The following is a 13357-nucleotide window of genomic DNA, read 5'->3' on the forward strand; positions in this document are numbered from 1 at the left end:
GTCGTCGGTCCAGGCCACCACGCTGCCGGACGTCTCCCCGGAGGCCCTGGGCTGCAGGGGGCTCTGGCCTGGCTCGATGCTCAGCCCGGGCCCACGGTCGCCGGGTCAGTGCGGGGGCCCCAAGGTGGCTCCGCGGGGCAGGGCGGGGCGCTGTCCGCGCATATCCAGGCTCGGCGGCCCCGGCCCGGGGGCGGGGGCGGGCGATGCGGAAGTGCCCGGCTGGTAGACCAGCTGGAGGCGCAGCTCCGGGAGAGCGCAGCTCGGCCCCGCCGCCCGGCCCGTGCTCCTGGGCGCAGCCACGCGGGCGCACAGCAGACAGGTAGGTCCTGACCGCCGCACGCTCCTCTCCGCGCCCACGGGGCACGGAGGCGGGCTGGGGACTGGAGCAGGGCGGGTGCGCGGGAGGGGTCCACGTCTGGCTCCGCCTGGCGCCTGAGCTCGGGTGGGCGCCTACTGCAGGGCGCGCCCCGCCGTTCTGGCGGCCTCCAGGTGCCTCCTATGTCCCGATCAGCGTGGGGTGCCCTGCACCGCAGCCATCGTCCCGCAGGCGCCCCAGGGAGGCCCTGGCGGCGGAGTCGGCACCGCTGCCAGGGGCACCAGCTCTGCTGCTTCCCTCCCTCCGTCTTGCCATCGCCAAGGATGGGGAGCACCCTGGAGTCTGGCTTGGACCGTGGAGGGGCGAGCCCCAAGTCTCCCTTTCTGTGCGCTCTCCATCCCTCTTCCCAGGCACCCCTCACCCTTTCGGGTAAGAGGATGAGGTTTAAAGGGTTCGTCCTCCCGGGATCTTAAGGCCAACGGCAGGAATTCGGGCAGAGTGTTTGGGAAGATGGTGTCAGGTAGAGGCGCTGGCCTTTGACTCGTGTCCGGGAAAAGGAGGCGCTGACCCTCCTAGCAGAGGAGTACTATGGGGCGCAAAACTTCTTGGACTACTTTCTTTACGTCCTTCCCTCGAACTTCAAAACGAAACAAGAGTCTAAAAATGGAGGGAAAATGAGACTAGTGTGACCATGATGCGGGGTAGGAGACGGCGAACACCTGCGCGGTGCCCCCAGCGCGGTTGTCTCCAGGACCCCCCGAGAGCCGGAGCTGGTACCCGAGAGTGGGGGTGGGGGCACTTTCCTGGCCTCGCCGCCACCCTGGGGCAAAGCAGGGCAGGGAAGAGGGCGGGGGTGTCACCAGCCTGAGGAGCTGTCCGAGACGCAGACCCTAAGCCAGCGCCCCCGGGGTGGCTCCGGGGTGGCCCGGGAGGCGCAGGTAATCCGCCCGGGGCCCAACCTGCGGGGGCGGTCCTGCGGGCAGGGCCTGGACTGGGCTCCCGGCGCGCCCAGAGCGGGGATAGGTGAGCAGGACCAGAAAGGACGCGGGCGGGGCCGACGGAGGAAGCTAGAGGCCCTTGGGGCGGGCAGCCGGACCGGAGGCAGAGTCCTGCCCTCCCCTGAGCTATCCGGCCCTGGGCAATGGGGCTCCCAGCAAGTCTAAGGAGGCACTGGGAAACCACCCTTTTTCACCTAAAGGCCCTACTTTGGGGGTTTCCCCCCTGCACTCCAGCCTTCCCCCACCGTGCCCGTGGGAGGAAGCCGAGAGAGACTCCTTCCTGCCGCCCCAGAGCCTCAGCTTCTCTCGGGGTGTGGTCAGCTCACCTGGAGGGAGCAGGATTTAGGGTCGCGCCTGGTGCAGGGAATCCCTTGCCTTCTCCCTGAGCTTGAGTGGGATTTGCGGGGAGACGCTGTGAATCAAACAAACTCGGGAGGTGGCAAGCAAGGGGCTTGCTGCTCCGCCCACTACTGGGGCTGCAGAGCTTCCAACCACCTAGGGGTCTCCGTTGCGGCTCAGTGTTTCAGGTGACTGGCTCCTGGGACTTCAAGGCCTCGGTGTGAGTTGTGGGGCGTCCCCACCGCAGTAGGGGCTCCTGGGCTGTCCCTCTAGATGCTTCACTTATGGGAGCTTCCTCAGGTCCTCAGCAGCCTACACCTATTTTGAGTTTCCATGGAAACTGGTGCTGGCGCTTTGCCCCCCCACCGCACCCCAAACCGCAAAGCCGGGTCTACGGGAGGCTGCAGAGAATTCACCCCTGAGAAGGCAGACCTGCTCAGCTGACAAGAGTCAGGGCAGACCCTGGTCTGCCCTGCCCTCTGATGGAAAATCAAGCCCTCCTCCCAGCAGCGGGGAGGGGATATAAGATGGACTTTCTGAGGGCTTCCTACAGCTTCTGGGGTCTCCTGGGAATCTGGGCGACTGCTTCTATCTAGAGGGAAAGTAGGGATGGGGTACAAAGGTGTTGAAATTCAGAACACTTGGCATTAGGATGGTCTGAATCAGAGCTAAGCCCGCCTCCAGGCAGGAGGAAGCCTCCTTGGAAAACTGACCCTGAGCCTGGTCCTGGTGCACCTGGCTGCAGGCAAGCCCCCTGATGCTGAAGACCCTTTTGTATTGGACAGACCCTCCCTTGGCCCTGGTGGGGCTTGTTGTGGGAGCCCATCTCCACAGCCCCTCCCTAGGCTGCTGGAAGGGGCTGCATCTTGCTGACATGAAGCCAGACTTATAATTGCAAAACCTTTGTATTGAACAGCAGTGCTGGGCCGGGCCATGCGACAGGACTCACCCCGACTTCCTCCTTGCCCTGGGCCAGAGTAGACCTTTCTGGTCTCCCAACTGTACCACCCAGCACAGCTGCGGGCCGACCATGCGCGTGGGGGTCATCCGGGAAGCTTGCCTTCCCCTCCGTGTCAACAGAGCGTTCCTCTGTCTGCCTTCACTTAGCCAGAATTGCCTGCTACTGGTGACTATCGCCCCTCTATTCTAGGACCAAGGCCTTACAGGGGGGTTGAGGGGGCTACAAATGCAAATATGGGGGTTGGGGCTACCCAATGATGTGAACCTCGCTAAATGTACAACGACCTGGCGGTCGTTAGACCTTGGGGGATTGGCTATGGTGAGAGATTGAGAATATGGTCTGGGGGACCCAAATGTGAATTTTCTCCACTTCCCTTCCTTCCCCCAGTCACAGTGAGACAGGGTTCGGAGTTGTCCGGTCTGGCCACTTTCATTTCCCCTGGGGCTGGGTGGAGGCTGGTGCAAAAAGGGGAACTGAGCCAACAGTCTTCTGAGGCTTGGGGGCAGGGCTGGGAGCTCTCCCACCCTCCCTCTCCTGGCCCAGACCTGGGCACTGCTCTGAGGAGAGGCCTGCAGATGGAGATTTCTTCACAGCCACAACCCAAAAAGGTACCAGGCGGGGAATTTCAGGGGAAACTAAGGCTCAGTGCTCCAAGGCCAAAGCAGGCCTAGAATGACAGAGAGAGATCAACCTCCCACCTAGGCAGGCCAGGAAGCCCACCAGGGCTTAAGTACTCCCAGGCAGCAGCCTGGCTTGTGATTGCGTGGCCTTAGCTGTTAGAAAGTTCTTCAACCTGGGTCTCAGTGGAGGCTGTGCTGGTGTTGACTCAAACCCTGGTCCCTTTGTACATGGTGGTACCTCAAATATTAAGGATAGCTCTATCCCCACCCCACTGTGTTCACTTCACCAACCTGGATACCCCATGTCCTTCAGCCATTCTTTCCCTGAGAGGCCTGTCCCCTCGGAACCTTGCCTGTGTCACAGCGCTGGCAGCCTTCCTCTTGGGTTTGGCCTCACCCCTCTTTGAGTCAGAGGAGGATCCTGGAGACAGTAGGGCTGGTAGCGGGAGAAACATCTGGAGGACAGAATGCTTCTAGCATGTGGAGTGTATCACTGGGCTGGTATTTTCTTAAGTTCTACTTTGGTGCAGCAAATGGCAGGGTCCTGGAGTAGGGGGAGTGTGCGCGCAGAAGAAGGAAAGAGCGGGAGACACTCTTGCCCTTGAGGAGGCTGCCCGCCTACATGGAAGGTAAACAAAATGAGGGGAGGAGGGCAGTGCAAGGCAGCGGAGTAAGAGGCCCAAACCACTCATCTCAGAGAAGAGTTCAGGGCCACCCATGATGCTATGGAGAGTGGGGTGTGAGTGCTGGCGTGCCCACCCCATACAAGGCAAGTGTTGGCTCCTGCCTCCACCTCACCCTTGTTCCAGGCAGCATGGCCTCTGGGAAAGACCGCTTGCCCACCCCATCCCTATGCCACCCTCACTGCCAACACCCCCTCTCCTTACTTGTGGAGGGGATGGAGGTACCAATGAAGCGGGAGAGAAGCATGGTCCAGGGGGCAGTGTGTGCCCTCTTACACACATACATGCATGCCCACCTACTCACATGTGCTGAGAAACTAGAGCCCTGGGCTGGGGGCAGCCTCGTTTCTCGGCTTGGCTCAGCCCTTTGCTCCTCACTTGCTGAGTGATGGATTCCCCTCTGAGTTTCAGGAGGAAAGGCCTATGATGGCTCAGTCCTTTTTGCCTCTGACCATATGCTCACAGGTTAAGAGCAAGGCCAGGCAAGGGCCGGAGAGAAACCGCAGGGGTAGGCAGGGGTTCCACGTGGCCAGCTGGCCTCTGACTAGGGAGGCAGAGACTGTGGCCCAGGGAGGTGGTGCTCGCTCCCTGTGGGGAGCCTTTAGACTTTGCCTCTGTAATTCCCGCAGCTCCATGCAGCGTGGGGCCTGGCAAACATTAGGTACTTACTAAGTGCTGAATGAGTGTATGGTCGGTGGGAGAAACCAGAGTCTAGGAAATTGATGGCTGTAGAAGGGCAAGATCTAAGTTTGGTGGCTGCCGTCCTGGTGATGGAGGAGGTAGACTGAGTTGGCTGATGGGATTTCTCTCAAGATGTCTGGGTGCAGGGAAGCTTCATCCCTGAGGGAAACTGAGGAAGAGAGGAAGCTCTGAGGACTGGGTTCGGAAACCCTCCATCCATTGACATGTTATGCTTTGGTCTTAGGCTGGGTTTCCTAGAAGGCGGGTCTTCTCTGAGGAAGGGGAGGGAGGGAGGCAGGGTGGGGCAGGAAGAAGCAAGGATGTGGAATCGGCTGGAGACTGGCTTCACCCTGACCCCACGGGGAGCTCTGGAGCAAGCTAGAGACTGGCTTCACCCTGACCCCACAGGGAGCTCTGGAGCAAGCATATCATCGGTTTGCTCCACCTGAAGCAAGGGGTGGAGTAAAGTGTTCCCCCGGGTGGAGGGGTGGGCCTAGCCTGGAGTGAGGCTGCCCAGGGCATTTCTCACGGCAGCTGGGGATTGAAGCGCTGTCTGGTAAAGGATGTCTGGGTGGGGCACCCATGACATCCGCTACAGCTTTGTAAACCCCTCCTTCCTTTCCCCCCAACACAAAGCACAGACGCAGTGACCCTGTGACATGAAAGCTGGTGGTTGGAAAAGAGAATTGGCCTTGAGCACTTGGACAACTGGAGAGACTCCAGCCCTGAGTGCTGGGAGGAAGGGAAAGCCCTAACGACCCCCTGCTGGGCCCCCTGAGTGCCCCCACATCAACCTGCTGCAGGGAGCCTCTAGCTGCAAATCTGCTGATGCTCCCCCTCTGGCTTTCTCTTGCAGACCTCTTCGCCATGAACCAGCCTGCCCCCGGTGCCGCCCCTCCACCCCGCCGCGTGAGGCTGAAGCCCTGGCTGGTGGCCCAGGTGAACAGCTGCCAGTACCCAGGGCTTCGGTGGGTCAATGGGGAGAGGAAATTCTTCTACATCCCCTGGCGCCATGCCACGCGGCATGGCCCCAGCCAGGACGGAGATAACACCATCTTCAAGGTAAGACCTGGACGGGGTATACTGCCTGGACCTCTGAGGCACCCTCTCCCTAGAAGAGGACCCCTCCCTACATCTCAGACTGGCCACTCTCCCAGCTGCCTTGCTGCCGGTGACCCCAGGCCTAGACTAGGGGGACGCAGGCATAACCACAGGATACACCTTTTTTAACCTGATGCCCAGAGCAAGGTGGGGACTGAGGGGCCCCCAGGAGACCTTCCTGTAACTCCACTCCTTCTCCTTGTTCTTGCCTCCTTCTCATTACACGTGAGTTACACATTCAGTATGCACATTTGGTGTGCACAAACACTAAGAGAAGACCACAGAATTCCCCCTGGAATCTTAACACGAGGAGATAACTACAACGACTATTTTTTGCTTATATTTTGTTTTCTGCATGTGCATGTATATGAAATGGAAAGATGGAATCAAACTATATATCTTGTTTTATAACCTGCGTTTCCACCCAACATCAGGACCAGCTTTCCTCTCCAACATGTGCCATGTCACTTTTAGTGACCACTGAGCATTCCGTTGGAGGGGCTTAGCACAGTTTAGTCCCCCAGTCCCAGTGTCTGGACACTTTAGGTTGCTTTTAGTGTTTCAGTGTTGAAGACCACATTGCTGTGGATGTCCTCTAAACGCTTACCCTTTGGCACGTCTTAAATGATTTTCTTTGGGGTTAATTCCTAGAGTTAAACATTGCTGGATCAAAGAGAACCCTTATTTGGATATATATTTGGCTTTGGATATGTATTTCATAGTCTTTGCACTTGATATTTACCTTTTCAAGGTTCTTTTCAAATTTGTTTCTTATTTTTAAGTAGGTAACACAGTCACACAATTCAAAATTTAAAGTGTAAAATGGTTTATAGTAACAAGTCTCCCTCCCAGCCCTGTCCCCAGCCACTCAACCCCTCCCTCCATGCAATTAGTATTATCAGGTATTATCAGTTTCTTCTTTATCCTTCCAGAGAGGTTTTTGTGCATATTCAAGTAAGTATGTACCTATCATTTTCTCCACTTTTCACAAAATGATAGATGTATACATAATCTTCTGTACTTCATATTGCTTGAAGATTGCAACATGTTGGTATATCAAAAGCTTCCTCCTTTTTTTTCTTTGCTGCCCAGTATTCCGTTTTAAGGATTGGCCATAATTTAACCAGCCCCCACTGATGGACATTTAGGTTATTTTGGGTCTTTTGCTTTTATAATGACCCATGAATAACCTTGTGCCTGCAGAATCTTGTGTGGATGCTTCTGTATCTGTAGGATAAATTCCTAGAAGTCAAATTGCTGGGTTAAAGGGTAATAACATTTGTAATCCTGATATCAACCAAACTGCCCCCCAGAATAATCATACCAGCAGCTAAGGTATGCAGAGCCCATCCTAAGTGCAGGCACAGTTATGAGAGCTTTATGGGCCTTGAGTCTTCACTACCCTCGAGTCTTCACTGCCACCCTGTGAGGTGGGCACTGTGATGGGGAGACCAAAGCAAAGAGAGGCAAAGTGACATGCCCCTGGACACAGCTGGTGGGTGGCATTTTCTGTATTCAAACCCAGTCCCGCTCCAGATCCCGTGCTCTTTTCCACCATGTTAGGCCGTCCTCTTTACCCTCGCAGGAGCAGTGAATGCAATGCCTTTCAAAACACCTAGACTTCCTTTAGCTTGTTGGAGCCCTGTGGGCTAGGAAGGACTGGTGTCATATCTCCCGCCTTGCTGAGGGCCACTCGGCTCGGCCAGGCTCTGCTCGTCATTGAAGGTCTCCCTGCACAGCAGCCACTCCCATCGGCCGGGAGGGGTTGGGGCTTTGGTGAGGGACGAGGTTCTCTGTGGTCATCTGCCTTCTCTTCCTGCCCCAGGCCTGGGCCAAAGAGACAGGGAAGTACACTGAGGGGGTGGACGAGGCCGATCCAGCCAAGTGGAAGGCCAACCTGCGCTGCGCCCTTAACAAGAGCCGTGACTTCCGCCTCATCTATGATGGGCCCCGGGACATGCCGCCTCAGCCCTACAAGATCTACGAGGTCTGCTCCAATGGCCCCGCTCCCACAGGTATCACGCCTGGCCCTGTGTGGGCTGCCTAGGAGGCTGTGCAGGAAGGCCCAGGGCCCCTCCAGCGCACAGTGGCCGGGGACGTACTGCTAGGTCATAACACCCAGGGCTCCCAGGAGTGGCCAGGGATGGACCATTTGTGGGGCCAGGAATGGCTTGGCATGGACCAGGGCCCCAAGTCTGTCTTCCTCAGCCCATCCTTGTTCTTGGCTCTTGGCTCCAGTGAGTGTGAGTCTGGTGGCTCAGGGAGCTGAGTGCTGTGGGTCGAGGAGGTCCCCCTGGTGATTCCTGGTGGCTGTGCGGCCCTTCACCTTCACCTCACTCTGTGTCTGGGCAGGGGAGAAGCCACAGCAGGAGCTGCCACATAGAGGCCCGGTGGCCTTCCTCCTTCTGCCCCACTGACTCCTCATCTTTCTTTTCTCTCCCTTGCTCTGCAGAGTCACAGCCCAGTGAGGATTACGCGGTTGGTGCAGGAGAGGAGGAGGAGGAAGAGGAAGAGGTGAGCTCCGGGCCATTCTTCCAGCGTCTGCCTGCACTGTTGTGGTGGGCCTCGTGAGGGTGTTTCGGCTGTCCTGCTCTGCTTTAGGATTAAGCAGTCCCATTCCTCTGCAGCCCTGCTGCTCTTTCTGCAGCTCTTCTCTGAGTTTCTTCTCTCGGGATTCTGAGGATAGGAACGAACTCACCACCTTGAACCCCCCCAGGGCTTTGTTGGTACAAAATGTGCTCGCACATTGTCTCGCTGCCCCTCGCAGCAGTGGAGGCTCAGCAGGTGTTACTACCTGCAGAAGGCAGACGCGGAAACAGGCGCTGAGCGCTCACTGACCCGCCTGGGACCGCAGGGCTGGGACTGCAGGCAGGGTCTGGCCTTGGCTAAACTGAAGACAGGGGAATTGCCTTGTGGTTCTCATGTGTTATTTCTTTAGCATCAGACCAGTTTAATAACCTGTCCTCCCTTCTCTCTCTCTGGCCTCTTCCCTCCTCCTCTGCCTGTGTCTTCCCTTCAGCTCCAGAGGATGTTACCAAGCCTGAGCCTCACAGGTGGGGCCGGGAGGTGGTGTGGTTGGGGGCCTAGTATAAGGAGAAGGTGCAGGTACCATAGGTCCTGGGAGGGGGCTGAAGGGAGGCCCAGGGCTGGGAGAAGGTGGACCTGGGAGGCTGTTCCTAGAAGTGCCATTAAAGCTCTGTTCACCCCCACCCTCTGTAGAAGCGGTGCAGCCTGGTCCCCCCCTGGCACCCTATTCTTTACCCAAGGAGGATGTCAAGTGGCTACCCACTCTCCAGCCGCCTGTGGTGCTGGGCCCCCCTGCTCCAGACCCCAGCCTTCTGGGCCCTGCCCCTGGCGACCCTGCCGGCTTTGGGGAGCTTCTTCCTGGGCCCCTGGCTGCCAGCCTGCCTCCTGCAGGTGAACAACTCCTACCCGACCTGCTGATAAGCCCCCACATGCTGCCTTGTAAGCACCCATGGGCGGGCTGGGCAGGGTAAAGCAGTGCTGGGGGGTTGGTTTGCAAGGAGGGTGGAGGATGGTGAAGAAGAGAAGACAAGGACGCTCATGCCAGTCCCTCCTTGGGTGGAGGATGTCAGTGGGAGAGCTGATGAGATGGCGTGGCCATTGGGCAGACAGGGCAGAGAAAGTCAGTGGGCTGCAGAATGGAGGGGCGCGGGGCTCACGGACTGGGCGGACCTGCCCCTCTGCTCCACAGTGACTGACCTAGAGATCAAGTTCCAGTACCGGGGGCGGCCACCCCGTGCCCTCACCATCAGCAACCCACACGGCTGCCGGCTCTTCTACAGCCAGCTGGAGGCCACCCAGGAGCAGGTGGAGCTCTTTGGCCCCGTGAACCTGGAGCAAGTGCGCTTCCCCAGCCCTGAAGACATCCCCAGCGACAAGCAGCGCTTCTACACGAACCAGCTGCTGGATGTCCTGGACCGCGGGCTCATCCTCCAGCTACAAGGCCAGGATCTATATGCCATCCGCCTGTGCCAGTGCAAGGTGTTCTGGAGTGGGCCCTGCGCCTCAGCCCATGGCTCACACCCCAACCCCATCCAGCGGGAGGTCAAGACCAAGCTTTTCAGCCTGGAGCATTTTCTCAACGGTGAGGGCCCCGCATCATGTTCCTCCTGGCCTCCTCTCATCCAGGGGCACTGTTCTGGCCTCTGACTAAGGGTCTTGATCTCTCTGTAGAGCTCATCCTGTTCCAGAAGGGCCAAACCAACACCCCACCACCATTTGAGATCTTCTTCTGCTTTGGGGAGGAGTGGCCTGACCAGAAACCCCGAGAGAAGAAGCTTATCACAGTACAGGTGTAGTACCACCGCCCCCCGCCTGCCACAACTCTGCTTTGGCTTGAATACTGGCGAATCCTGGGGCTAGGCCCTTCCCCAGGGTGGAGGCTCAGGGCTCTCTGGGCAGTGTGAACTTGGTGGCCAGAGATAATCAAGGCCTAGGGCTGCCTACACATAAGTAGCCTTTGTATGAAGTAGAAATTGGTGCCCCTTCCTTGTGGATGCAGTCCACCACCCGCCCGCTGGTGGATGCCCTCATGCACAACTGGATTTGACAGCCCTGCCAAGGTTCTCCCTGTCCTGTCTCCTCTTTGCCCCCCAGGTGGTGCCCATAGCAGCTCGGTTGCTGCTGGAGATGTTCTCAGGGGAGCTTTCTTGGTCGGCTGATAGTATCCGGCTACAGATCTCAAACCCAGACCTCAAAGACCACATGGTGGAACAGTTCAAGGAGCTTCATCACATCTGGCAGTCCCAGCAGCGGTTGCAGCCTGTGGCCCAGGCCCCTCCAGTGCCAGGCCTTGGTGCCGGCCAGGGGCCGTGGCCCATGCACCCAGTTGGCATGCAATAATGAGGCTGCAGATAGTGAATGGCCCAGGCTTCCTGGGTGGCTGTGTGGACTGATGTGGAGGTGCAATTGCCCCGGTGGGCACCTAACTGGCTGCAGGGTCCTATCTCTGGGTCTCCTGGAAGTAGATTTGGGCCAAGAAGGAGAGGGAAGAGGCCCAAGTTCCAGATTCTCCCTGCATAAGCTGAGAGAAGCTGGAAGCCAGTTTTGCCCTGAGGGCTCTGTCTTCCTGGATGTGCCTCTCCTCTGCTAGCTCTGGTCTGGTGGCTCTGGAGGAACTCAGCCATCAGCACCAGCGAGCAGGGAAGGAACTCCCTAGACCCTGGGGGCCTAGTTGTACAGAGGGAATTGCCCCAGAGTGGCTCACTCTTGTGGTTGCCCCCATTTCCTCTGGCAAAAAGATCTAAGTGCTGTGGGCCAGGTCCCCCGGGCAGGGCCTCTGCAGGGCATGGGCCTGATTTTGGGGTTCCCTAGTTTGAGCCTCACTTCCTCATCTTTCTCCCTCCTGAGATAGATATGAGCACTTAGGTATTACACCAGATACTTAAGACTGGCAGCTATCTCCTTTCTTGAGAGTCCAAGAACCTGGGGTAGAAAGTAGAAGTTTATGTATTTTTGGAATAATAAATGTTAAAAACAGACTCAGCTATTACTTTACTTTTTCCAGTACCAGTTGCTTCCATGCTGTTCTACTAGACCCAATTTCTTTTTTCTTTTTTTTTTTTGGTGAGGAAGATCGGCCCTGAGCTAACATCCGTGCTAATCCTCCTCTTTTTGCTGAGGAAGACCAGCTCTGAGCTAACATCTATTGCCAATCCTCCTCCTTTTTTTTCCCCAAAGCCCCAGTAGATAGTTGTATGTCATAGTTGCACATCCTTCTAGTTGCTGTATGTGGGATGCGGCCTCAGCATGGCCAGAGAAGCGGTGCGTCCATGCGTGCCCAGGATCCGAACCCGGGCCGCCAGTAGCAGAGCACGCGCACTTAACCGCTAAGCCACAGGGCCGGCCCTAGACCTGATTTCTGATGCCAGCTGGCCCTCTTCCCCTAGTACCTGCCCTCCATCTCTGGGCCGTTGACAAAGGGAGGGGCCTGTCTTCCAGGCTGATGAGTCAGTGAGGCCTTCATAAGCACTCACCTGGCTGGCTTTGCTTTCCAGGAGGAAGCTGGCTGAAGCAAGGGTGTTGGATTTTCAAATGTGTGCAGAATCTAAGATTCTGTCCAAATCAATTTTCCCATAAGAAATGGTGAAAAAGGAAGGGCTAGTATTTCAACTACACTTAGGACCATTACAGTCTGTTATCCTCATGTATATTCATATGCTATTAAATATACTAGGACAAGGCATGCAAATCGGTTGAATCTGGCTCATAGGTGTAATTTTCTGGCCTGAACAATTTTGTTGTTGTTGTTTACCTTTTTATTATGGAAGATTTTAAACATTTGTGAAAGTAGAAGAATGGTATGAAATCGCCATGTAGTACCTTCAACAATTATTCATTCATAGTCATTCTTTCTCATCTAAACTCCCATCCACACCCCACCCTGCGATTATTTTGAAGCAGATCCTAGACACAGCATTTCACGTGTAAATAGTCAACATATATATATATATATATATATCTCTCTCTAAAAGACAAGGACATTCTAAAAAACAAAACCACAGTATCATCCCACCTAATGGGAAGAAATTATCAAATATCTAGTGTTTAAAAATTTAAGACAATTAGAGAAATTTTATTCCCTTGCAACTTAACTGTGGAAGAAACCAATCACCTTGTTTGTTCTGCATTTCATTTTTGCCTAGATGCTGCAGATTGCATCTCTGTTGCGTTAACATAATTTGTCTCCTTTATTTCCTGTAAATTGGTACTTCCATCTCAACTCTGGATTCTAGAGGCCTAGTTGGATGCAAGTTTTTGTTTTGACTATACCTATTGGTGGGTATTTGAGCTGTTTTCACCTTGTTATACATAATGCTGCAGCAAATAGGCTTGTGCATACTTAATGCATACTTATGTCCTGTCATATTTTTGCCAGTGTATCTTTGGGATGGATCCTCAGAAATGGGATTTCTGGGCCAAAGGATAAATATGTTTGTTTGTTACATAAATATGTAAATATATTTTTCTAGATATTGGCAAAATCCTGATAAATCTATGAATGTGCCTGTTTCCTCAGTCTCACCAACAGACTATATTGTCAACTTTTTTATTTTTGCCAGCCTGACAGGTGAGAAACAGTATCTCGGTGCCACTTCTCGTTATGAACAAGGCTGAGCATCTTCATATGGTCAAGTAGCCTGTGCAGATTTTTTTTTTTAAATAAACAATTTTAGAATAGTTTTAGGTTTAGATTTTCAGAAAAGTTAATAGAGTTCCTATATACCCCACACCCAATTTCCCCAATTTGTCACAACTATGGGGCCTTTGTCACAACTAATGAAACCATATGAATACGTTATTATTAACTAAATTCCATGCTTTATTAGTTTTCCTCTATCTCTTTTTTGTTCCAGAATCCCATCCAAGTTATCACACTACATTTAGTCATCATGTCTCCTTAGCCTCCACTAGTCTGACACTTTCTCAGACTCTCCTTGTTTTTGATGACTTTGATGGTTTTGAGGGTACATTTTAGAATGTCTCTCATTTTGGGTTTATCTCATGTGTTTCTCATGGGTTTTGTAAGGAAGATCACAGAGATGAAGTGTCATTCTCATCACGTCATATCTAGGGTGCATACTATCACCATGATTTACCACCATGTTGATGCTGACCTTGATCACCTGGCTAAG

The 13357-nt window shown here is 54.8% G+C and overlaps 1 protein-coding gene across 2 annotated transcripts; it reads left to right on the forward strand.

The window, feature by feature from the left end:
- Positions 1–211: 211 nt before the first annotated feature.
- IRF5 (interferon regulatory factor 5) lies at positions 212–11203 on the forward strand. Of its 2 annotated transcripts, none has more exons than XM_058529679.1 (9): positions 212–319; positions 5455–5660; positions 7525–7714; positions 8152–8213; positions 8719–8752; positions 8919–9164; positions 9415–9807; positions 9897–10015; positions 10320–11203. In XM_058529679.1, the coding sequence occupies exons 2-9, from the start codon at positions 5466–5468 to the stop codon at positions 10563–10565; spliced, it is 1485 nt and encodes a 494-aa protein (XP_058385662.1). In that variant the 5' UTR covers positions 212–319; positions 5455–5465; the 3' UTR covers positions 10566–11203. The 2 variants fall into 2 exon arrangements, with proteins under 2 accessions (XP_058385662.1, XP_058385670.1); XM_058529687.1 differs by lacking the exon at positions 212–319 and adding an exon at positions 2898–3222.
- The last annotated feature ends 2154 nt before the right edge of the window (positions 11204–13357 follow it).

The sequence above is a fragment of the Diceros bicornis genome, chromosome 3, assembly GCF_020826845.1.
Source record: "Diceros bicornis minor isolate mBicDic1 chromosome 3, mDicBic1.mat.cur, whole genome shotgun sequence".
Taxonomy (NCBI): Eukaryota; Metazoa; Chordata; class Mammalia; order Perissodactyla; family Rhinocerotidae; genus Diceros; species Diceros bicornis.